Raw genomic sequence first — 23,490 nt, 5'->3', positions numbered from 1 at the left:
AGGTGAAACATACTTTTGTATATGTTTGTATTTCAAAATTATATTTAGGCAATAATTAGTTACTGACGACCATGACGGTAATACTACAAAGTAATACACAAATATTGCTTTAAAATATTTGAACCCGCACTCAAATAACAATTTTGGCGATATTACGTTTACTGAGAAACTTAAAACACAGATAAGATTTATATTCAATTCCTCTTCCTAATATAACTTTAAACACCTCTCTGATCGTAATTATAAATGAAAATTACTGGAATAGAAATATAATATAAAAGCATCAATCCCATACGGTACATATTTATTATTTTATTTATGAGTAGTTATATTTTAGTTTACAGTTCTTGTTATCAAATATCGAAACAGATTTTAATCTTCTTTGAAAAAATCTATCACTCAAAATATATAAACATTTAATTAATATGTATGTTAAAAAGCTGTTTTGTATATATATATTTATATATTTTTAAATAAACAGCAGCAGAAAACTAAACAAAAAATTAAAATGAATTGATGACGTATTACAAAAAAAATGCATTTAAGAATACGTAACAAACAGCATCCGATTTAACATATTAATATGAACTGTATCGTGAAATTATATTCACATTTTAAGCAATAAACTATGTAGTTTAATAATGTTAGATTACACCTTGTATTAATTTCAGACTTGCAAACTTATAAATTAATAAATAAAAAAAGTCCCGTTAGTAGTATCTTGATAAATAATCGACAGAAGGTCTCATTAGCAGTGATAAATTAAAAAAAAGTTGAGTTCAGTTCACTGTTAAAAAAATAATCGTTCCAACTATTTCAAAAATGCAAAATATTTGTATTAACAGATACTTGCTTTCATTGAAGAATTTTTATAATTTTTGCACAATCATTTTTTTCGGTTTCGCATAACTGAAAGGCAAGATTGCTTTAAATTATTTACGATTTTTCAACAAACACAACCTCACAATGAAAATATATTTATGCGTTTTTTGTTTTAAGATAATTAATGGTAGGCTTCGGCTATTTTTGATTACTGGACTTTCGTAAAAAAATTGCAATTATGTTAATAATTTTGTGGTAACTAGCGATTATTTATCGTTGACACAACTCTCTAAAAATTATAAATCATTTAGATATAAAACTGTATTGCGTTTATGTACATGACGAATTTTATATTTACTATTTTTGAAGCTTTAGTCCTATTATTATGAGAATATGATGATGTAAGCATATAATAAATTACATATATAAAATATAAAGAATGACATTCAAAATTATTATGTCTTAATCTTACAGTGGATGTAGGATACATCGGTTGGCAAAGTTATATCATTCTTGCCTTATATCCTCATTCACAGATACCATAAAAATACATCAAATATTTTTTAAAAGAAATATATTAAACGTTATATAAAACTGAATATTTTAATTTTTTTTACTTTTATAAAAATATGCACGATAATTTCACTTCAGCACCAAAAAAGTATAAAAAGGGGTAGAGTCGTTAAAAAAAACAAACTAAAATTAACATTTGCTTATTGTGCGTTACAGCTAGTACACTTATCTTAATCATCATTTTGTTTGTTAGTTTTTAATTTTTATGTACTTAAATAAATGTATTTTATTAATAACCAAATGTTTTTCTATGTTTTAACATGCATACATAAAACACAGGCACATACATAGAAACGATGCACTTAAAAGGAGGCAAGTGAAGTGTTCATATATTTGCTATAATTATATAGTTCAAAATATAACAATCAGTTTGATTTTGATTCAATTTCTTCCTTTGCCTTAAATCTGTGTAAAGTTTCAGATTAAATTTCAAACATATTAATATATGCAAGACTTGACAAAGAACACAGTTCAGAAAGATACAATCAATTAACGGCACGATTATTTGCTACGATCAAAAATCAAAATTGTGAATTTCATCTTATTTTACTATATAAATAAATATTTCCAAAGAATGGAAAGCACACTTAATTAAAATAGCAAACAGTATAAAGAATTAATAGATCAACATACCCCTTGAAATAAAAAGTAAATATTTCTTTCAAAAGGAATATAAAAAAAAAAAATAAAAATTGTGCGCAGAAATAAAGTGAAAATATTATAATTAATAAATATTTCCTTCATTTCCAAATTTGGATATTTTTATGTTTTCATTTACATTTTTTACTTCTCCAGTTCGTCTGTTTTATGTATGTAAAATTTGCATATTTTATACTTGTGCGTATACCTAGTGTTATGCTGATTTTTAAATGAAAAAATATGTGCTTAATTTGTTGTTTTCCGGCTCTAGCTGTATTCACTGTTGTTTTTTTTTTACTACAGCCTCCTCATCACAGGCTAACTCTCTTATTGAATGTCTGTTTAGTTCGTTTTCGTTGTTGTTTTTGTTGTTGTTGAAATTGTCCGGTTGTCCGAATGTGTAGGTTACCCAACATCTTTTTGCCTTAATATAAGATCATTTACAGCAACTCGCATTTGAATTTATGATGTGGCAGCTTATGATGCTTGCGACCCTTTTTCCCTTTATGTTCTTTATCTTTTCGAATCTCACGGACTAATGTGTAGAAAGCATCATCCACACCCATTCTTGTTTTGGCAGATGTCTCAACAAATGGAATGCCGTATTGTTTAGCAACCTGATGAACATAAGCATATTTAATATATTTCATTAATTTTTAATTCACGTTTAATTAGGCAAATCACGCCGAAGCTCACCTCTCTAGCTTGTGTCATATTAACTGCCCAGGCTTGAAGATCGCACTTGTTTCCTACCAACACCATTGGTACCTCTTCTGCATCTTTTACGCGCTTTATTTGCTCTCGATATGTGCCTGGGGGTAAAAGTTATTATTTAATATAGAATAAACATTATTGCATACACAGTTCTAATGAATATTATTTTTATATATTGGATAAGATTTTTAATTGTAATTCTCACCAATATCTTCAAATGACTTCGCACTATTGACAGCAAAAACGAGCAGAAATCCTTCGCCGGTTCGCATATATTGATCACGCATAGCTGAGTACTCCTCTTGACCAGCGGTATCTAGAATATCCAACAGACACGTTTCGCCATCTGGACAGTAAATAATTTTGTTGAAATTAGAGATTTAATTAAGTGGTTAATAGGCATACATTTAAATAAAAGCTAAATAACTTAGATATTTTGAGAAAATATCATTATTAACTTACCTATAACCACTTGCTTTCTATAAGAATCTTCAATTGTCGGATCGTATTCATCCACAAAATGATTTTGTATTAACTGGATTGTAAGCGCAGATTTACCAACACCTCCAGCACCTACCACCACTAATTTGTACTCCGTCATTGTAATTTAGTTTTGTTTGGAGAAATTTATATAGGTCTTTGGAAGTAGATTTAAATAAATTACGACTTGTGTGTATCGTTTTCTTTTGGTATTTGTTTCTTTGCTGGAATGGTATAAATACGTAAGCCCAATAGACAACTATGTTCCGAAATTCCAATTGCAGCTTAAACTGCAACAAATAAAATAAAGAAAAATAATAAAACTTTGTCCATGCATTACATGTATACACATAAAGTTTTAAAATTCTAATGGGAGTCTTTTGTCATCGGAGTTGTAAGTTGCCTATTAAAATTAATTAAAACATAATGGCCAAGCAAAATTAATGCTTTAAATTCATTTGTTGTTGCTTTCTTGTTTGACGTTCGGCACTACGAGTGACTCATATTGAGACGAGTATGTCCCAAATTTATAATGAAATAAAAACAGTGCCTATACACAGTACACTGCACTGCATATTTCCAACAGCTTGCACAAACACCCATAAGGTATACAAGTGCAGCGCGATATACATATACATATGTGTATATATTTGCACGCCAACCCGTGTGCCTACTTAAGGAGTTTTCTTCACACCGCTTCTCTGTGGAACGCCTCTTTCAACTATTCTGTAATTACTACATATTTACCAAAACAACAACCGACGAACAAACTTGAAAATATTCTGACTTTTTTACTCAATTAACTTCAGAATACCACCAAAAATACACATTAGTAATTTTAGATTATTTCCATACTACAAGTCACGGAAAATTATGTTGCCATCGTCGCCTCCCATTGCTTATGCTTGTTCTTCCCATGATTTTATAAATTCTTTTCATTTGTTGATTATTAGCTAATATTTGAATATCGAGATAAACTCACTACCGTACCTTTACTGCACATGCGGTCGGTGCAAATAAATGGGAAAGTAACCAATCTAATTTGTTTATGTTTTTAACAAATTCACTGTGAAATATTCGTTTTTTCAGCAAAAGATCAACAAGACATTGTCCGCCCCGTTTTTCGTTTTGCTTTTCACAGTTTCGTCGCCATTTTGCCTACACAAGGCTGCATTTTTTTGTACCATATGGCCATAAATTAAAGAAGTGTCAAGTGTCCTAGCTGAAGATAAAAATGTCTAGTGCTATTACTTTACCGCTGAGAGTTCTTTTCGGGTGTACTGAAAAATCCAAATAAATTAACTAAACCTTTTTTTATGGCGATTATCTTCATGTGAAAATATAAATAAATCTCCCTACTATGTTGTTATTCTTAGAAAACAAATTTTAATTGTTTATGATTATTAATTAAAGAAAGACAAAAATAAAGACTTATTTTGGATAAGAGGGGTTACAATGTACCCAAATAACCAATAACAATAATTTTCAAGAACCATAAAATTATTCCCAAAAATACAATTTTAATTGGTTTTGAAAGAAATGCAACACTCAGCAAGAATGCTCTATTCACAATAGCTACGGTGTAGATTTTTTGATCGTATACGTTCCTTTATCAAATATACACCAACAACAATTGAAAAGCATGCAAAGTTGTTAAACGCGAATACAGGAGGAATGCTTTAGTTATCGAACATTAAAATGAATAATAAATTAGAGTTCAATAACTTGGTGGGTTAAATTATTTACGTTTTATGTTTAATAACTTTTATAAATGGTTTCTATAGGTTGTCACCAACAAGAAGAAGATACAACAAGTAAAGACGAAGACCATTCAGAAATTGGTTCAAAAAATTAAGAAACTTAAGTATTTATTGGATAAAAACCCTGAAAATGACAAGAATAAGGAACGCTTTCGCAAAGCTACTTTATGTCTAGAGGAATTGAAGGTAAGTTATTGCTAACATTTGTTATAATTTTTCATACATAATGTTGGATATCTGTTGCTAGAAATTGAAGTGCATTGCTCTGATGAAACGCGTTTTAATGCTGGAAAAATCTCCATCAGCGATTTTAACGAATGGATTATCCTTACCGGATGAAGTGGCTGTTGCAATGGTTACTGTCAATAAGTTTATGGAAGAGCTTGTCAAGGTTTTCAGAGAAAAATTAGGAATTTCAAACGATAATAAAAACTGGAAAAAGGAGTTAATGCAAGCGAGTAAAAAAGAAATTAAGGCAATTAAAACGGAGAAGAAACGAAAAAGTCGTCAAATTTTAAAAGAACAAAAAGCCCTATCTCGCAAACGTACGGAGTGGTTGAAAAATCGAAATAGTACACAAAACGTAGAAAATATTAATGAGCAAAACAACAAAATGGTAATTGAAAAAAATGATGAGGGTGCTAACGTATCTACGCTAGGTTATTGGAAAATAGAGGAAATTGACGACAAACCTCCGGTTAAGAGGGAAATAGGAAAAGTAAAAGTAAAAGAGTCGAAAGAACAACCAATTAATAAAAAACGTAAAAAATCCCAGGAAAATATTATCGATATTTTTGATAATGAAGATCAGCAATCCCCTAAATCAGAGGAAATTAAAAACCATTCTAAAAAGATCCATGCGGAAGAATCACCTGAATGTTTAAATACTCCTTTTGTAATCAACTACGGAGATAACAATGATTTAGAAAAAACTGATATTGAAGAAAATGTGACGCACGTTATTGATCCATTCTTTATCACAGATAGTGGTGAAAATTACCGGTCTTCTGCTGTTGTCGTTCGTAATGGGAAAGTTGTTGACCCGCAAATCTCTCAAAAAACTCTAGATATAGGATCATTTGAACATAAGCAAAGAAAATCTACCGATATTTACAGAAACCATCCAAAAAATAATAATTATGGAGTAAGTAATGCAAAAGAAAGAATTTCGCACAAATCTTTTCGAGAGACGGTTAAGGAAAACAAAACGGAAGGGTTGCATCCATCTTGGGCGGCAAAACAGAAACATAAAACCGTTATAGGCTCCTTTCAAGGCAAGAAAATTAAATTTGAAGATGACAACAATCAAGTCGAGGATATCTATGATAATTCAAAAGCAATCAAATCAGATAGTCAGTATAAAACGCATTTATCAGCAAACATTAGAAAAAATGATCATAAAGCAAAAGATTTGCATCCTTCTTGGGCTGCAAAACAGAAATTGAATGCGACCATAACTGATTTTAAAGGGAAGAAAATAACGTTTGGAGATGAAGAGGTGTTGCAATCCAGTTCTGTTCATATTAACGCACCATTAGAGCTTGAAAGCCTAAATACAACCAAAGGACTCCATCCCTCATGGTTAGCAAAACAGAAACAAAAACCAACAATAACTACTTTTCAGGGGAAAAAGACGACTTTTCAAGACGATGAATAAACAGTAAGCAATAATAAATTGGTGTTATAATTTTATTTATATATTTTTAGGATGTTGCATAGCAATTAGATATCCACTTTCGGCACAAAGTGTCCGCGCGTTTTATCATCTCTCAATAGTTTATCAACATCGACATCTGGATATTTCCTTCGAAGAATTTGAATATCAATATTCGGATTGCGTCGCAACATCATCATGACTTCATTGCGGGAACGACTATTTAAAGAAATAAATATTTTAGAAAACATAACACAATGATATACAATTCGAAACGTACTTCTTAGCCTTTCGTTTTATATTGTACAACTTTTCGCGATATAATAACAGGAATTTTCGGACTGCTCGCCCTCCGTAACCAATACTACGCGATTTTATCCATTTTGTGTTCATATGTGGGGGCAACACATGTTCGCAAGATCTAAATTAATAGTTTAGTTAAAGTGATAAAAAATCAAGCAAATTAAAGGGAATTACCTATATAGATGCCTTAAACCAAGTGCATTGTGTACTAGACGAGTGGGTCGCTCTCCAGTTTCACCGGTTTCCAGGAGATGGTATGCTTTATTTCTCTCACGCACAACCGTTTCCAAGTTGTCCATTGATATTTTAACCTATTTATGTAGTAGTTTTTAATTTAAGAAGAATAAGCAGAAATCTGAACGCACCTTATCTACACGCTCTGGACTAGGAAATAATTCCATTTTATCATTGCATTCGTGTTCCATTGTTAACAGCATGTTTCGCTCTTTAAGTAGAACATACCACAATTGGTGCAACTCTTTATTTGATTTTATACGCAATTCTTCCAGCTTCCACGCTCGACCAACTTTCACTTCATTTTCTGACCAGTTTTTGGGATCATCAAAAAATTCCATCAGATCTCGGCATGGACTGGTACAATGGAATGATCGCGCACTCAAATCAACCAAAGGAGCATTCTGATATATTTGTTGTTGCTGGCATTGTATTCTGCGATTACAAGAATCAGGTTATGTAAATGAAATTATTTTATAAATGACAATTCAAGAATTATTTTACCTGTTCAATAATAAAGGAGTCACACATTTATTTGAGATACTCGTACAAACGAATTTTACAGTTTTTGCCGCATTCAATATTTTTAAAACCGAACTCATTTTCCTCTTAAAAGTATTATTAATGCATGAAGCAATTCCGACAAAACAGCTGTTTTACATTTATGGTTTAATATGACTTATGAATTCACAATAACCACCTATTTAATTTACAACATTACACAATTTAAATAAAAAATTTCAGATTATTACCTATAGAACTCAGTATCATTAGTTAGTAGTATTAGTCCATAAATTAATTTTACATTATATGACAATTGTTCTGATTCAATCAGAACCTTAAACATTATTGAGTCGCTCCGATATGAGTGCTTATAAGCCTTAATTTTTAGGTTCTTTACACCATTCACAGTATACTTTTCACGGTTATCAACACTGTAATACTTCGGGTAGCATTCAATATTCCGCCATTTTTCATTTTCTCTATCTGTCGGCGTTGTTCTTGAGAAACATTTAAACACAGTCAATTTTTATGCAAAAAACTATAAAACAAATAGTTCCAACAGAATAATACATCATAGAGTTGAATAACATTTAAAAAGTGCAAATTACGTGAAATTCACAAATTGTGTAAGTAAAGTGATGTTAATTATAGGAGCAAAGATTTCCCGTATTTAAATTTTGCAAAGTTTGCAGAAAGTTGATTTAATAATTTTTTAATATCATTAATATAGTAATCAAAATGAAAACCGAGGGTAATGATAACTCTAATGACAGTCGAGAGAAAGATCGGGATCGCCGTGTACGTGGAGCACGTGCATCCAGATTTTCAGATGCTGATGCTGCTGGTCTTGGTAGCGGAGGCGCAGGTGGCAGTAGCAACTCTGGCAGCAACGTTAACCGTGATCGCAGTCGAGAACGCAGAAATTGTCGCGTTTATATATCAAACATCCCATACGACTATCGCTGGCAAGATTTAAAAGACTTATTCCGACGCATTGTTGGATCTGTGGAATATGTAGAATTGTTTCATGATGAGAATGGGAAGGCTCGTGGATGTGGAATTGTCGAATTCAAAGATCCAGATAACGTAGAGAAGGCTTTGGAAAAAATGAATCGCTATGAAATAAATGGGCGCGAATTAGTTGTCAAAGAAGATCATGGCGAACAACGTGATCAGTATGGGCGCATTGTGCGTGATGGAGGAGGACCTGTACGAGGAAGTGGAGGAGGTGGCGCCGGTATCGAAATGGGTGAACGAGATAGAGGATTCTCACGAAGAGACGATGACAGGTACATTAATAAAACTGGTGAAATTTCTATGTTCTCTTGTAAAAGGTTTTATGATGTTTGGTGGACAAATTTTTGTAAAACTATTTTGGGAAACGTCTAAGCGTTAGCGTCTGTGGTAATGTTTTTCGAGATTTGAGCATATTTAGAGCTATTAATCACTGTCATATCTTCTATATAAGTCTCAAATGGGTTTAATGATAGGGAGATCCAATTCTTGTCTAATATTTAATTTTTGGCTAACTTCTCTGCAACAATACGGGAATGTTAATGTATTTTAAATGTTCGTAGCATTCAGGTAAATCATCTAACAAATAAATTTATACATTAGAAAATATTGCTGGTATTTAAGACGTTCCAAGGTATATTCTGCTTTTTAATTGAACAAAAATGAAAATCAACTATAGGGTAGCTGATATTTTGTAATGTTGTTCTTTATATTACAACCTGACGGTTATATCTGCATCCACACAAAAGATCTATAATTAATGGCAAACAATTGGATAGCATTGGTTAATTTAACCACATGGAATAAGTGTTAATATTGATAAGGATCGAAAGGTGTCGTGTATTCTTGTTTCAAGGATGGGTTCCATTTATTTGTGATGGTATAGATTTCTAAATCAATATGTAAATTCAGATATTTATATTCATAACAATATTTTTCTTATGATATCGATATGCATCTCTAATTTTGAACTTCATATTTCGAAAGCTGGCATAGAAAATACAAGATAACATATATGCGGTATCAATGCATGAGGTTAATTAAGTTAGTTTAGTATTGATAAAAGAGATATATTTATTAATTTAATTATAACATTCGGTGGAACCAAGATGTATATTATTTATGTAAAAACGACCATTTCAACGTGTCTTTACGAGATTTTAGTAGTCGACGTTCACCTTTGTTTCTCTGGATGATGTGTTTACCTCTGACTTCCGATAACGTGTTCTTTTTCTAGATCTGGGCGTAATAATTTTAACATGATGTCGAATGATTTTAATAATTCATCGAATTACAATTTGTATGGTCTTTCTGCTTCGTTTTTGGAGAGTCTGGGCATAAGTGGACCTTTGCATAATAAGGTTTTTGTTGCTAATGTGAGTATACAATTTTTATGTAATCAAGAAAAAGAAAATGTAAAAAAGACGTGTTTCGTAATCTGGGGTTGTAAGCCTACTGGTCTTTTAAATAGACGTGGATAGCCTTTTATTCCTGGAAACTGGCATGGTTTAAAGTTCATATGATATAATTTTTATTTGCGCCTATTAAGTCTTTAAAAGCGTTCGCAAACCAAATCGGAAGGAATACCATTAAACCTTTCGTGTTCCAAAGGTGTCCGTAGTTCTTACGGCAATTCACTAATTAGGTGGTAATATTGTTAATACATTCAGGAAATCTTTGCAAACCATTGCATTCAATACTTGGTTGGTCAGATCACTTTTAATCGTGATTAAATATTCTCTCTTTTCTTGGATTATATTTTAGTGGTCTACTTGTTAAAATATGGCAATTGTCTAGTCATTTTTCTAATATCATATATCTACTGCAATAACTCTTCGCAATTGTTTGTAGTTTAATGGGCATGCGTTAACTATTTCTTGTTTAACAATGCTGGAGGCGGACAAATCATCGAATATTCATCCATTCCATTTGTAAAATATTAGGCTTCCATTCCGTTTCACAGATATTTGCTGATATTTTGTTTATTATATTCATTCGTCCGTAAATATGAACACAAAGTGGAATTCCGGCGTAGGCAAATTTCAACCTCTGCGTCTCGAATGGTTTTGCATTACTCTTACTTATTTTTATTCCTTAAGCACATATAGATGTTTATTTAAAATAACCTCATACAACTCGGTTTTTCACAGCTGGACTATAAAGTCGATACTAAGAAACTTAAACAAGTCTTTAAACTGGCAGGCAAAGTGCAGAGCGTAGATCTTTCTGTTGACAAGGAGGGTAACAGCCGTGGCTTTGCTGTTGTGGAGTATGATCATCCAGTGGAGGCTGTACAGGCTATTTCTATGCTGGATCGTCAAATGCTTTTCGATCGTCGCATGACGGTTCGTTTAGATCGAATTCCCGACAAAGGGGAGGGTTTAAAATTACCCGAAGGTCTTGGTGGAGTTGGCATTGGACTTGGTCCAAATGGTGAACCACTGAGGGATGTGGCACGCAACTTACCCAGCATTATTCAACAGCAACAGAATCAGCCAAATCAAGCATCGTTGTCTTCACAAGCCGGATCCAATATCTTGGGAAATATGGTAGCCAATATGGGTGGTGGTGGTAGTGGCGGTGGAGGAAACGGCGGCATGTTTAGCAGTCAAACAGTCCAGCCATCTCCAGTTGCTCCTGTGGTACAGGCAGCAGCAAAGTCTCTAGGTAACAATGCAGCGGGCCTAAATTTGGGTAACCTATCTACAACCAATTTGGCGGCATTATCGAATGTAGTTGGCGGACTTGGCGCAGCACTTTCCAATCCATTGCTTACAACGTCTCTTAACAACCTGGGGTTGAATTTGGGTCCATCGGGTGGCGGAAATGAGGATTCCATGTCTTCGGGCAATGCAGCTTTATCCAACAACTACAGCACCGGCGGCAATAACTATAGCTCCGGTTTCGGATCTTCCGGTTTCAATACAGGCAGTGGTGGAAATTCTGGTGGAGGCTTCAACGCATACAACACCAGCAGTGGTAACGCCAGTGGTGTCGGTGGTGCCATGGATGGCAACGATTACAGCGGTGGCGGTAACATTGATATGTATAGTGGAGGTGGCAGTGGCGGCAGTAATGCAGGCAATACAAGCAACAATCCGCGCAAGTCGGATACAATTATCATAAAGAATGTAAGCAATGAGAGTTTTGATTTTATATTGATGGAACATATTTAATGTGTGTTGTGTTATTTCAGATTCCATTAAGTTGCACTTGGCAAACTTTGCGGGATAAATTCCGTGACGTTGGCGAAGTAAAATTCGCTGAGATTCGAGGCAATGATTTGGGAGTTGTGAGATTCTTTAAAGAACGGGATGCTGAGTTAGCTATCGGTAAACAAATATTAATGTGAAATTTATCTTGTGAATTTAACTAACTGAAGTATTCTACATTCACATTATAGCTTTGATGGACGGTTCTCGAATGGATGGTAGGACGATTAAAGTTACATATTTCTAAAGATACTATAACCACTAGCCCATAGATGTCGATTACTATAAAACCAAGATTTCTCAATAATCCCGAACATTCAGTTTTAAGATTTTTACATATAAATGTGAATTACATGTATTATTTATATATTTTTATAAAATAAGCAAACATTTCACATCATTGACAATTTTACAAATTATCCACAAACTGTGCAAACGGCATACGGCGTGGTAAAAATGATTAAGTAATTTCCATTGTCGTTTTAACTGAAATATTTTGAGAATTGTATGCTTTATGACTATGAATAAAATTTAATAAATACATTTCGCTTTTTCATTGTAAGGACACCAGTATAAAATATTTGAAATACTATTAATTAATGGAAGAATGTTTTAGAGTGGGAATGAAATTTATCTAGCATCTTAGCAGCACACAAAAGCAGTTTATGTTGTTTTTTGTTCAAATCTTATTGAACTCTTTATTTTATGGTAAATAAGAAATACATGTCCTTAAATTGTTATATTTTTATTCAAACAAACTTTACATATTCACTTGAGTATAGTGTTTATGCTTAAATGTGCTGAATGTAAATAAATGTTAGGGGTACAAATTTAACTATGTAGCACATCCATTGCGTGTTACGGCGTAGAACTGGATGTAATGTATGTTGGTACTTTGTAGATGATGATACAAATTAAGTGGATGGCGGTTTTTAATTACCAGCAACTGAAGTTGGAGAAGCTGATGGTGTGACCACTGGGGCGGTTTCTATACTTTTCTCGTTATTTTCGGTACTTCCCTCCGCTGTTGTTGCAGCTTGCTTATCGGCTGTTGTTATCGATTGAGTATTTTTGAAGCGTTCCAAACGTGCTCGTGCCTTTTCAGCCCATATGTCATCCGATTTTGCCGAATCGACGGCAACGCCACTTGACGCAGTTGCACTTCTACCCGCGCCAAAACGTTCTTTTCGCTTTTGTAATTTCTCCGCTGCATCGATTTTTGCCATTTTTGAGGAAACGACGCAACCAAAGCGTTCCGCACGTTTTTTAAGCATTTCCATTTGTTTGGCATCATTGACAGCGGGTGCTATAGTAATATTGCTTACTTTTGTATTGTTAACCGGTTTGGGTGCAGCTGCTGCAGTGGCGGAGTTTGAGCCTAGTCCGAATTTTTTGGCACGAAGTTCCAAACGTTCCATTTGTGTTAATTGTACCACTTTCTTGCCACTGGTATCTGTACCATTAGACTCTTTAGGATTGAGATCACTTACGGTAATCGGATTGCGTTCACTCATTTTTAAAACCTTTTCCTTTGGTGGTTCGGTATTCTCCTTTGATGTTGTTATTGATGCGCCTTCAGTAGCCGATGAAACCTTACCATCGTCATTTGTTAAGGAAACTTTACGTTTTAAAATAATCTTTTTGGGATTAGTTGCAGTATTTGTGGCATCAGTGCTTGTCTTGTTTTCGTTCAATGGAGAAGGCAATTCTGATGCTGTTGGTGTACTGGTAGGACTCTTGAGTAACTCGTTTTCGTCTGCAGCAATCGGTGATTCCTCTTCGTCGGTTAATACAGCGTCTTCATCAAGCAATGCGTCCTCATTTGTAATTGCTGAATCTTCCAGAGATATATCGCCATCAAGTAGCGCTGTTTGTAGGCGGTCTTGAAGTTCCGTTTTATTACCCGTGGTAGCGAGGCCACGCAACTTTAGCTCACGCTTCAAATCAGCCACCTAAAAAGAAAGTTGCGGACATTAGATAATCATTCAACTAATTAAATGTTTAATGTATTTACCTTCATTTTTGTAACGTCCGATTCCGGCATAGTTTTGGTGTATATTTTTTAACTTTTTATAAAATTAGTTTCTGACTGTAGCCTTCTTATTGTTTTTTTCGTTCAATCACACAAATACACAAGGTAGCGACAAATTGACGTTATTCTTTGGGGTATGTTCAGTACGTGCACTTCAGATAATTGTTAGAAATGTCACAACTAAAATATGTCTTAATGTGAATACACACTGTACGATATTTAATGAAAAACTTTTGATCTGATCAATATTTTTTATAATCATAAATTTTTTGCTCTAACTTTGATTTTTAGATGACGCAAACACCGTGGAATCATGCGAATATCTGTTTTGAAACTGTTGCTGGTTTGTTAAACAGCTGAACTTATATACTATCCCAAATTCAAAATTTCTCAAGCAGGTAATCTTCGAATAACGTGCGTTAATTATTCATTTTCTAGGAAAATATTATGCATTTGTCATTTGCGTTCATAAAAAGGTTTGCCTCTACCTGAGTTATGTGAAGAAAATGGAATACTCTACTTTGTTACGTAATTCCCCTTTGGAAGGGTTTTTTTTAATTAAATTGTTTTCTATATTATTATATTATTATATTTTATGAATTATTTGAATATTAACGCTATTTTTTAAGAATTTTCGTACCGTCGTTCATAGTTTTAACTACAATTAATTAAATATTTCGCGAAAATTCTCCTAACAATCGCACACCTCGCTTTGCTAAAGAAATCGGTATGATCGTATTCTATTTGAGTTTCTTTAAGTTTAAGAAACAACACTGAACTCTTTAAGCCAAGATTTCCGAGGCTATGGCCAAATACCTTAGCGGCCGCTACGATCAATGGCCGAGCGCAGTCGCAACCAACCATCGAGTGTTAACATTACGTTAAGACGGTAAACGCAATTTTACGTGCAAACATAATTCATATTTAATGCTTTTGATACATATGAATTTGTACATTATAAATACGTATGTATGAATGTAGACTTGTTGCATCAAAAGAAAAAACATAATTTGGAAATATGAAGTGTAGTGATAGTGTATGCGTTGAACCAGACTTTCACTATGCAGAAGTTTTCAGCGAAAAATCTTAAAATTTAAATAAAATCATTAATCGAAGTGCATGAAAAACGAAAGAATTTTAAAGAAGTTAAAGCAAAGAAAAATGTGAGAACGTAATGTGATAGATTTCTTCACATCTTGTAACTGAAGACAGCAGCAACAACAAAACTAATGTTAAGAGAGCAAGTAGGAAACGACAAATTAACATGGCATTCACAAATAGGTTTCATGACATTTTACTTTTACGGAGAAGGAACAGTTTGTTGATGGTTGATTTAAATTTAAAAAACATTTTTCCTAATTAAATTCCAAACAAAAGAGCTAAAGAATGAGAAAAACATACAAAAAAAAACTTATACATTTGCGAATTCTAAACATGTATGTATGGATTGAGTTTTCATTGATGAAACTGTTAGCCATTTCTAGCAAACACTAACTTGTTGTAATCCAAGTATCTATACATATCTATGCTACATATGAATACCAGTTGAGTTAAACCATCCGCTAGTCATTTCTGTAAAATTGAAATCCTTATTTGGAATGCAGTAAAAATATTTGCTGATAATTACACACAATTTGTATGCGTACATACATACATACTTTAAGAAAGTCGGTAATAATCCAGTGCAATCAAATATTGCATGCAGCAGACGGTCATAAACTGCCAAACACAAACACAAGTGTCTTGAAAATACAAATTTAATAAAAAAAAAAACTATTATTGCCAAGCAAAGAACAAACCATTGCGTTAATATATGTACCAATGCAGCTTCAAAGAAAGAAACGATTAAGAACAGGTGCTTGCCGCTGTTAAAAGCCGCTACAGCAACATCGGTTCATGGCTCTCGATTGGCTTTGGTTGGTGTTGTGTGGGCATTAGTGATAGTTCGCCGCATGCGCTAATGAATTTACGTACGGGTAAAAGCCATTAAGGCATGCTATACACACACAAATACATATATGTTTGAATAACAAATCAAATACAACACGTGTGTTGTTTGCGCGAATTTTTCATTAAAATATTATTCGTTCAATTTCTTAAAGTATATTATAGTAAAATATAATAATTCAATTGTAATCGAATATATCAGAAAAGTCAAGAGGAACATTTGAGTGTGTTAAAAACTAATCTTGTGTCTCAACGCCCAATTTTGCTGGGATGGTTTCAAAGATCCCCTACTTTTGGATTTTAAACATATTTTAGTAAAGGCATACATGAGGAGACAAAAAGTGACAGTTGTTTGGTTCCTTAGTGATCGAAATTTCGATTAGAAGCTTATTTTCTCGTTTCCGCCATTTAAGTGCTATGATTGTACCGTTACGCCCATCTACATAAGTCGTAAGGAGAGGAATATACATATATTTATATAAAAGAATATTTGTATTCATTTTCCTCGCTCTCGAAACTATGAAGTTCTTGGCAGAACCAAAACACAATTTAACATTATGCACGACCTACCGATTTCCCAAAGTATCAATGATATTTTTCTTTTGATTTATATATGTACATATGTACTTAAGGTGACTATGAAAGTTAAAATTGGGAAAAAGGCTGAAAATACAATAAATTTAGACCAGAAAACATTATTCCGCTCATGATGTGGCCATGTGCACTCAAATATAAATATTTATGTTTAAAAATGTACCCAATGATAGGAGTTCGGCTTTGATTAACGGTTTTTTAAAGTATAGTGTATATTCAGTGAGGTACTGATCACTAGAGACAGCGCTAACACCACAAACAGGCCAATCTGCTTAGCCTCTTTTCTTTCTTAGTATGCTGTGACGACCTTAATTAGCCGTCCAATGATGTTAGTGAGTGGAGAATAGGAGAATAGGCCACTAAAACCAACTAAGAGTAACAATAACAATAACAACGCCAATCACAAAAAACCACAACAAAATGGTTCCAACATAATAACAGATACAGAAATATATATGTATAACTAATAAAAGTCACTATCACCACGAAATAACTGTGGCAAGAACAATAATATAAAAATACAACAACAAATCGATGTGATCAAACAAGTGTAAACCACCACTAGAGTAAAAGACCATAGAAGAAACCGAAGTGACCGACCATACATACATACATACATATATTTATACACAGAGCCATATATCAAATCCCACAAAAAGGGGGAAAACAACAGAATAGCTGAAGAAGTGGGAAGCAAAGAACATCTTTTAAAAACACCGAAGTGGGATAAAAATAGAAATTGGAAGCTAGTAGTGTGTGCGCACAAGCCAATAACTAGCGAGTTCGTTGAATAAATACAACAATTGTAAAAATACAACGGCTTAAGCCGCGCTTTGGAACTAGCCACTGAACTGATGGCAATGGAACCTGCTACAAGTAAACTATGTGTGATTGTATGAATGTAACTATTATCGGTCACAAAAAATGTTAAAGCTACTACTTCAACAATTCGCTTATAGAAATACATACATACATAGTTGAACTTGAATTTTTCGCGAAATACGCATATATATACACATACATACTCACATATGTATAATTAATTTCATTTTAATTTGGAGTTCTTATGCAAAAATCAACACTTCCTCTGGCAGAAGTATTGATATACAACGGCTGGAGCAATCAAATATTTGTCACTGGACATTGCTTCCCGCAGAGAATATATTCCATTCAAATGGATTAATTGTTTTGTTTGTTGCATACGTCTCATACGTCTACCATCTTAACCTATTTATTGGGTGCATGCATGCGCCTTCGTTAGCGAGGTGCACAAAAAGGTCTCTCTAAAATATAGATGCATACGAGTACATGCGTCAAATGTCTATGTGAAGTCTTCATTGAGCAGCAAATTCCCAAGACACAGTTTTCATGTGTTTTAATTAATCGTGTAAGATCTTAATTAATTGTCACATGTAAGCTGCGCAACCCAACACATTGCGAGTGTGAATCTCGGAAATGAATGTGGTAAATGCGATTACGTAGTTTAGATGAGTTGCTCCCATTTTCATTGTATTGAAATCGTAAGGAGAGTGGAGAGAGGAGTTTGAAAGCGTTTTAATTTTAAAATAAAGATTACTTTCAAATAAGAAAGGAAGACAAGTCGTGGCAGGGATGCTCAATATTCATAGTGAACATCGAAAATCAGTTTCGCTATAAAGTCGACAATTGTTATCTTAATTATAGTGCAAAATTAATTCTATAAACTTTGACTTTAATTAAATTACTATTATTTCTTTAAAATCATTGTATAACAGTACAATATGCATATAATGTTGACTGCTTATATTGTGAAAATTTGGAGACAATCCACTGTTACTCAAACTGTTAGATACGGAAGTATGCTGTGCGGGCTTATCAATTTTAAAATGTGTTTGAAAATTGTGAAAATACTAAAATCGTCAAACAAGGTTTAATTGTTGTTTTTTAATTGTTTTAACGGAAGAATATAGAAAGTGGTGGAATCGATTGGGTATTAAACACAATTGCATTACAAACAAGTAAGGAAGGGCTAAGTTCGGGTGTAACCGAACATTTTATACTCTCGCAATTTATTTATTTAACTTTATTTATATTATATAATACACAATTTGACCCACATGTGCGTCATATATATTGTATAAAGTCCATTGAAAGTTGGAAACCATAATATTAGGTTAGAAGCACCGAGGTCCTTGTGTTCGATATATGGGGCCTTAAAAACGTATGGTCCGATTTCGGCGATTTTTAGAATGGAGCTGCCACACTATAAACATAGTATTTGTGCAAACCGATATCTTCACTAGTGCTTACTTTATATATTGTAATGTAAACAATTCAGATTGTCTTCAAAGTTCTGGTATATAGGAAGTAGGCGTGGTTGTGAAGCGATTTGGCCCATTTTCACAACATATCATTGGGATGTAAGGAAACTATTACAAACCAAGTTTCATTGAATTTAGTCGAGTAGTTCCTGAGATATGGGTTTTGACCCATAAGTGGGCGACGCCACGCCCATTTTCCATTTTGTAAAAAATCTGAGCGCAGCTTCCATCTGCCATTTCTTATGTGAAATTTAGTGTTTCTGACGTTTTTCCTTAGAGAATTAACCCACTTTTAGTAATTTTCAACCTAACCTTTGTATGGGAGGTGGGCGTGGTTATTATCCGATTTCTTTCATTTTTGGACTGTATTAAGAAGTGGCTAAAAAACGACTGCAGAGAGTTTGGTTTATATAGCTCTATTGGTTTGCGAGATATATACAAATAACCTATTTGGGGGCGGGACCACGCCCACTTCCCCAAAAAAATTACATCAAAATCTGCCCCTTCATAGTGCGATCCCTTATATATATATATATATATATATTTGGCGTAGGAACCGCTTTAAGCGATTATAGCCGAATCCACCAGAGCGCGCCACTCATTCCTCCTTTTTGCTTTTTGGCGCCAACTGGAAACACCAAATGAAGCCAGGTCACTTTGCACTTGGTCTTTGCACCGGAGTGAAGGTCGTCCTCTTCCGCGGCTTCCTCCGGCGGGTACTGCATCGAATACTTTCAGAGCTGGAGTGTTTGCTTCCATCCGTACAACATGACCTAGCCAGCGTAGCCGCTGTCTTTTTATTCGCTGAACTAGATCCCTTATACCAAATTTTATTTCCATAGCTTTATTATGGCACTTTATGTGTTTTCGGTTTTCGCCATTTTGTGGGCGTGGCAGTGGTCCGATTTTCGAAAGCAACCTTCCTATGGTGCCAAGAAATAAGTGTGCCAAGTTTCATCAAGATATCCTAATTTTTACTCAAGTTACTGCTTGCACAGACGGACGGACGGACGGACGGACAGACAGACATTCGGATTTGAACTCCACTCTTCACCCTGATCACTTTGGTATATATAACCCTATATCTAACTCGTTTAGTTTTGGGTGTTACAAACAACCGTTATGTGAACAAAACTATAATACTCTCTTTAGCAACATTTGTTGCGAGAGTATAAAAATGGCGTCGTTCCCAGTTTTATTGATAAAGCAACAGAGGCCGCGTATGTTAAAGTGGCATTTATAAATATTTGTATTCTTCAAAGAAGTAGTTATGTATACACACCGTTGTTGCAGACTTGCAACTTCCCTTTTACTGATTTTAAATTGCAGTTGTGATAACCATTATTCAAATCCCATATGTATGTACATATGTACATTTGAATGCGGCAATGCAAAGCGCGACATTTTGCAATTTCCAACCGGTTGCATGAGCAAAGTTGCAAATTGAATACGCCAATCCGTCGCTCAATTAACGAAAAATCAAAGATGGCCAATGCGTTAGCAACGCTGATTATGAACATGAATACATTCATATTTGTGATTATGTATGAGAGCCTAGCTGGTGCTCGAGTGTGTTTTCGAGTCTTTTGTTGCAGCCGCTGGTGATTAATAGCTCTGGTGGCGTAGCATATTCGTCGTTAGTTATTTAGTTTATTGGTTAGCTATTATTGCATATGTATAGATGTATGAATTTAATGATTTCGGACTTGTTTGCGCCTTTATTGTTGTTGCTGTTTGAAGTTGAAAGTGCAGAGAAAACATTTAATAGAAAGTGATTGAAAATCTTCCAACCGGAGGTTAATAACTCAAATCGAACTTAACCCAAAGCGTCGCGCTATAACTTATTCCATATGCATGTATGTGTGTGTGTGTGTGTGTGTATTGTAACCAAGTACTGTAGAAATAAAAATGCAATATTAACTTAAGACAAACATATTATAAATATTCGTGTGTGATTATTAATAAATCGTGTTACATATATTTCACAGGTTGACCCATGTCACATAACAATTAAAACGAGCACTAATAAGGTAACAGCTTAAAACCGATCGCTATAACCGATATACAATCGTTATAACACGACAGATAACCGTTACCTATTGTTGGTAATTACAAAAGGCGAAACTCTTCCGTTCACTCGTAAATTTAATTACTTATTCGCAACATAACGAACAGCGGTCTATAACTCCAACGACACGTCTAGTCTTTCACTTTGTTGCAGCGACAAGTTCACATACACACACACACCGCTGACATAAATAAAGCATTAAAACGGCTCCCTCCAACACTTATGACATAATGCGCGAGGACGACATCGAAATCGCCATTAAGGTGGTGATTGTGGGTAACGGCGGTGTTGGGAAATCGTCGATGATACAACGCTATTGCAAAGGTATCTTTACCAAGGACTACAAGAAGACGATTGGTGTGGATTTTCTCGAACGACAGATCGAAATTGACGGTGAAGATGTGCGTATAATGCTATGGGACACAGCCGGACAAGAGGAGTTCGACGCCATAACCAAAGCTTACTATCGTGGTGCGCAGGCGTGTGTGCTCACCTTTAGCACGACAGATCGCGCCTCATTCGAGGCCATCCGCGATTGGAAGCGTAAAGTGGAAAATGAATGCAATGAGATACCAACAGTGATTGTACAGAATAAAATCGACCTCATCGAACAGTCAGTTGTAACCGCAGATGAAGTGGAAACTCTGGCGCGCAATTTAAATTGCCGCCTCATAAGAACTTCCGTGAAGGAAGACGTGAATGTGGCATCCGTTTTCCGCTATTTGGCAACTAAATGCCATCAGCTGATGCTTGGCGAAAGCACCGAACAGTCGGGTACACATAATGGCGGAATTGGTGGCAGCGGCGCTGCAAATGGTGGTTCCAGTGGTCATCAGCCCACAATTAGTGCCTTCAGTCCGACATTCACAAAGTCCAATAGTGGCACGATCGTTTTGCGAGCAGCCAAAAAGAGTTCAACAGCGCGGAAACGTAAAATTGTGCTTAAAAAATGTGGCATTTTGTGATTTGCGTGACAACAGCTGGCTGGTGGTGAGCAATCGGACGAGTAGGGGATTACATATGGACGAGATGTGAGCAAGAAAACGGGCACGAACACGATGAGTAATGGAATGTTTGTTGATGGAGGGAAGCTCGTGCTGTTGGCTGAACATAGCAAAGGTAAGTTGCAGGCGGTGCGCTAAATATGCACTGTGCAAGTGCATTTGAAAGCATCCATACTATAAATACATACATACATACTTACAGTATATGCAAGTGCATTATTTATATTGTATTATAGACTCGTAAATAATGGTGAAGTAAGTGAACACACAATTGCGATGAGCTGGTGTACACTTAAGTTTTTCTTTTTCTTTCATTATTTTTTTCTAATTCCAATAATATATGCATTGAGTAATTGGAGCATATTTAACTGTAAAACATATTAGACTAATTAAAGATGAATACCAAATGAGACTCAGATGAGGCGTGCGAGAGCGAATAGCGGAAAGCGGAAAACGGAGAAAAATATGTAATATGCAACTCTGTGCGGCCACACGTAGAGATGGTGGTAATAGAATCGTGCAATGAGCACTGCAAATAGAATTAAATACAAAAATGTGTTGATCGGCCAGTGTAGCTGATTTTTTAATTGGCACGAACAAATTGCATAAACTTTTTGGCAGCAACCAGACTGGCGGGTTTCATCCGCCATACTTTTTCATATGGTTAACTTAGACAAGGAAATTAGCTAGATCTCGTTGGTGGTCTTATAGTTACGAGTTTGCGTGTGGTAGGCAAATAAGCTCGAATGTAAATTTTCCATAGCGTATATATTATGTTGTATGTATGTATGTATGTATTGTATATGCATTCATAAGTACATGTTTGGTTATAGGTATTAACAGTTTTTTGTAAAATATGTACATACATAAGTAATAATTGAAAAATCGTATTTGTAAAAAAATCACACTCTCCGTTGCTCAGTCACCTGTATGCTGTTAATTTAGTTGATTAATTTTTGCTTTCAGATACAGTCTCCCACGGCTACACGGTCATTGAACCCAACTAACTATCATTTGCTGAACTCTTTTTGGCTGCTAGACTGATGTATAAATATACCTGCATATATGCACACTTGGAAAATAATAAAAATATTTTAATTAAAATTCGAAAGATAATCTGTTTTAGATTTAAAATTATATGTGCATATGCTTCTTAGCAAATGCATATGAAAATTATAATTTATAATAATAACTCTTAATTATACTTGTTGTATGCTCACATATCTTATATTGTTAATTTAATATACTTTAGAACCGATTTTTGTATGTGTTTGCTGAAACGAGCGCGTGTTTATTTTTAGCCTACGATATTTTATATGATTAGTCGGTTTGTATTATTATTGAGTGCATGAGCGTTAAAACCTTTGTTCATTCTGACCAATATTGTAATATATAATTTAATAAATATGTATTGTCGTAAAAAATATTGGAAGCTGTTTTATATTAGGGTGAGATCAACTGCTATCCTTATTTGTCCAACATCTATGTTCCACTTAATGTACACAAAAAGGAATCTCATAGCAAAAGGATTGGACGCATTTTAGCGAATTCGTATGACACCAGCGTTGTAGATGTGTTGGGTATCATCTATATGGTATACGGTTCACGAGCATTCTTAAGAAGATATTGCCAAAAT

The 23,490-nt window shown here is 34.3% G+C and overlaps 6 protein-coding genes across 12 annotated transcripts; 3 read left to right on the top strand and 3 right to left on the bottom strand.

The window, feature by feature from the left end:
• Positions 1 to 760: 760 nt before the first annotated feature.
• Positions 761 to 4,385, bottom strand: LOC105221576 (ras-like protein 1). Of its 3 annotated transcripts, none has more exons than XM_011198645.3 (5): positions 4,219 to 4,385; positions 3,211 to 3,518; positions 2,954 to 3,094; positions 2,731 to 2,846; positions 761 to 2,651 (listed from the first exon to the last, which is right to left on the bottom strand). In XM_011198645.3, exons 2-5 carry the CDS (start codon positions 3,347 to 3,349, stop codon positions 2,475 to 2,477), a joined length of 573 nt encoding a protein of 190 aa, XP_011196947.1. In that variant the 5' UTR covers positions 3,350 to 3,518; positions 4,219 to 4,385; the 3' UTR covers positions 761 to 2,474. The 3 variants fall into 3 exon arrangements, with proteins under 3 accessions (XP_011196947.1, XP_011196949.1, XP_011196948.1); XM_011198647.3 differs by having other exon boundaries at positions 3,211 to 3,452; XM_011198646.3 differs by lacking the exon at positions 4,219 to 4,385 and adding an exon at positions 3,976 to 4,109.
• A 412-nt stretch (positions 4,386 to 4,797) lies between these two features.
• LOC105221585 (GATOR complex protein WDR24) lies at positions 4,798 to 8,309 on the top strand. Its single transcript, XM_011198669.3, has 4 exons — positions 4,798 to 4,956; positions 5,013 to 5,174; positions 5,236 to 6,648; positions 7,455 to 8,309. Exons 1-3 carry the CDS (start codon positions 4,927 to 4,929, stop codon positions 6,643 to 6,645), a joined length of 1,602 nt encoding a protein of 533 aa, XP_011196971.2. The 5' UTR covers positions 4,798 to 4,926; the 3' UTR covers positions 6,646 to 6,648; positions 7,455 to 8,309.
• Positions 6,660 to 7,819, bottom strand: LOC105221584 (39S ribosomal protein L47, mitochondrial). The gene is made up of 5 exons (XM_011198668.2): positions 7,684 to 7,819; positions 7,311 to 7,614; positions 7,120 to 7,256; positions 6,923 to 7,063; positions 6,660 to 6,861 (listed from the first exon to the last, which is right to left on the bottom strand). Exons 1-5 carry the CDS (start codon positions 7,779 to 7,781, stop codon positions 6,711 to 6,713), a joined length of 831 nt encoding a protein of 276 aa, XP_011196970.2. The 5' UTR covers positions 7,782 to 7,819; the 3' UTR covers positions 6,660 to 6,710.
• Positions 8,169 to 12,452, top strand: LOC105221583 (heterogeneous nuclear ribonucleoprotein M). 2 transcript variants are annotated; one of them, XM_011198667.3, is made up of 6 exons: positions 8,169 to 8,309; positions 8,414 to 8,972; positions 9,935 to 10,073; positions 10,848 to 11,828; positions 11,894 to 12,029; positions 12,101 to 12,452. In XM_011198667.3, exons 2-6 carry the CDS (start codon positions 8,422 to 8,424, stop codon positions 12,154 to 12,156), a joined length of 1,863 nt encoding a protein of 620 aa, XP_011196969.2. In that variant the 5' UTR covers positions 8,169 to 8,309; positions 8,414 to 8,421; the 3' UTR covers positions 12,157 to 12,452. The 2 variants fall into 2 exon arrangements, with proteins under 2 accessions (XP_011196969.2, XP_028893604.1); XM_029037771.2 differs by lacking the exons at positions 9,935 to 10,073; positions 11,894 to 12,029; positions 12,101 to 12,452 and having other exon boundaries at positions 10,848 to 11,197.
• A 186-nt stretch (positions 12,453 to 12,638) lies between these two features.
• LOC105221582 (uncharacterized) lies at positions 12,639 to 14,086 on the bottom strand. Its single transcript, XM_011198666.3, has 2 exons — positions 13,924 to 14,086; positions 12,639 to 13,861 (listed from the first exon to the last, which is right to left on the bottom strand). The coding sequence occupies exons 1-2, from the start codon at positions 13,951 to 13,953 to the stop codon at positions 12,842 to 12,844; spliced, it is 1,050 nt and encodes a 349-aa protein (XP_011196968.2). The 5' UTR covers positions 13,954 to 14,086; the 3' UTR covers positions 12,639 to 12,841.
• Positions 14,087 to 14,693: 607 nt separating this feature from the next.
• Positions 14,694 to 23,280, top strand: LOC105221581 (ras-related protein Rab-23). Of its 4 annotated transcripts, none has more exons than XM_011198660.3 (3): positions 14,694 to 14,830; positions 20,771 to 21,969; positions 22,821 to 23,280. In XM_011198660.3, exon 2 carries the CDS (start codon positions 21,081 to 21,083, stop codon positions 21,813 to 21,815), a length of 735 nt encoding a protein of 244 aa, XP_011196962.1. In that variant the 5' UTR covers positions 14,694 to 14,830; positions 20,771 to 21,080; the 3' UTR covers positions 21,816 to 21,969; positions 22,821 to 23,280. The 4 variants fall into 4 exon arrangements, with proteins under 4 accessions (XP_011196962.1, XP_011196964.1, XP_011196965.1 ...); XM_011198662.3 differs by having other exon boundaries at positions 14,773 to 14,906; XM_011198663.3 differs by lacking the exon at positions 14,694 to 14,830 and adding an exon at positions 14,919 to 15,104.
• The last annotated feature ends 210 nt before the right edge of the window (positions 23,281 to 23,490 follow it).

Source organism: Zeugodacus cucurbitae, chromosome 2, assembly GCF_028554725.1.
Source record: "Zeugodacus cucurbitae isolate PBARC_wt_2022May chromosome 2, idZeuCucr1.2, whole genome shotgun sequence".
Lineage (NCBI taxonomy): Eukaryota > Metazoa > Arthropoda > Insecta > Diptera > Tephritidae > Zeugodacus > Zeugodacus cucurbitae.
The sequence above is the reverse complement of the archived record's forward strand: the minus strand, read 5'-3'. Positions and strand labels throughout refer to the sequence as shown.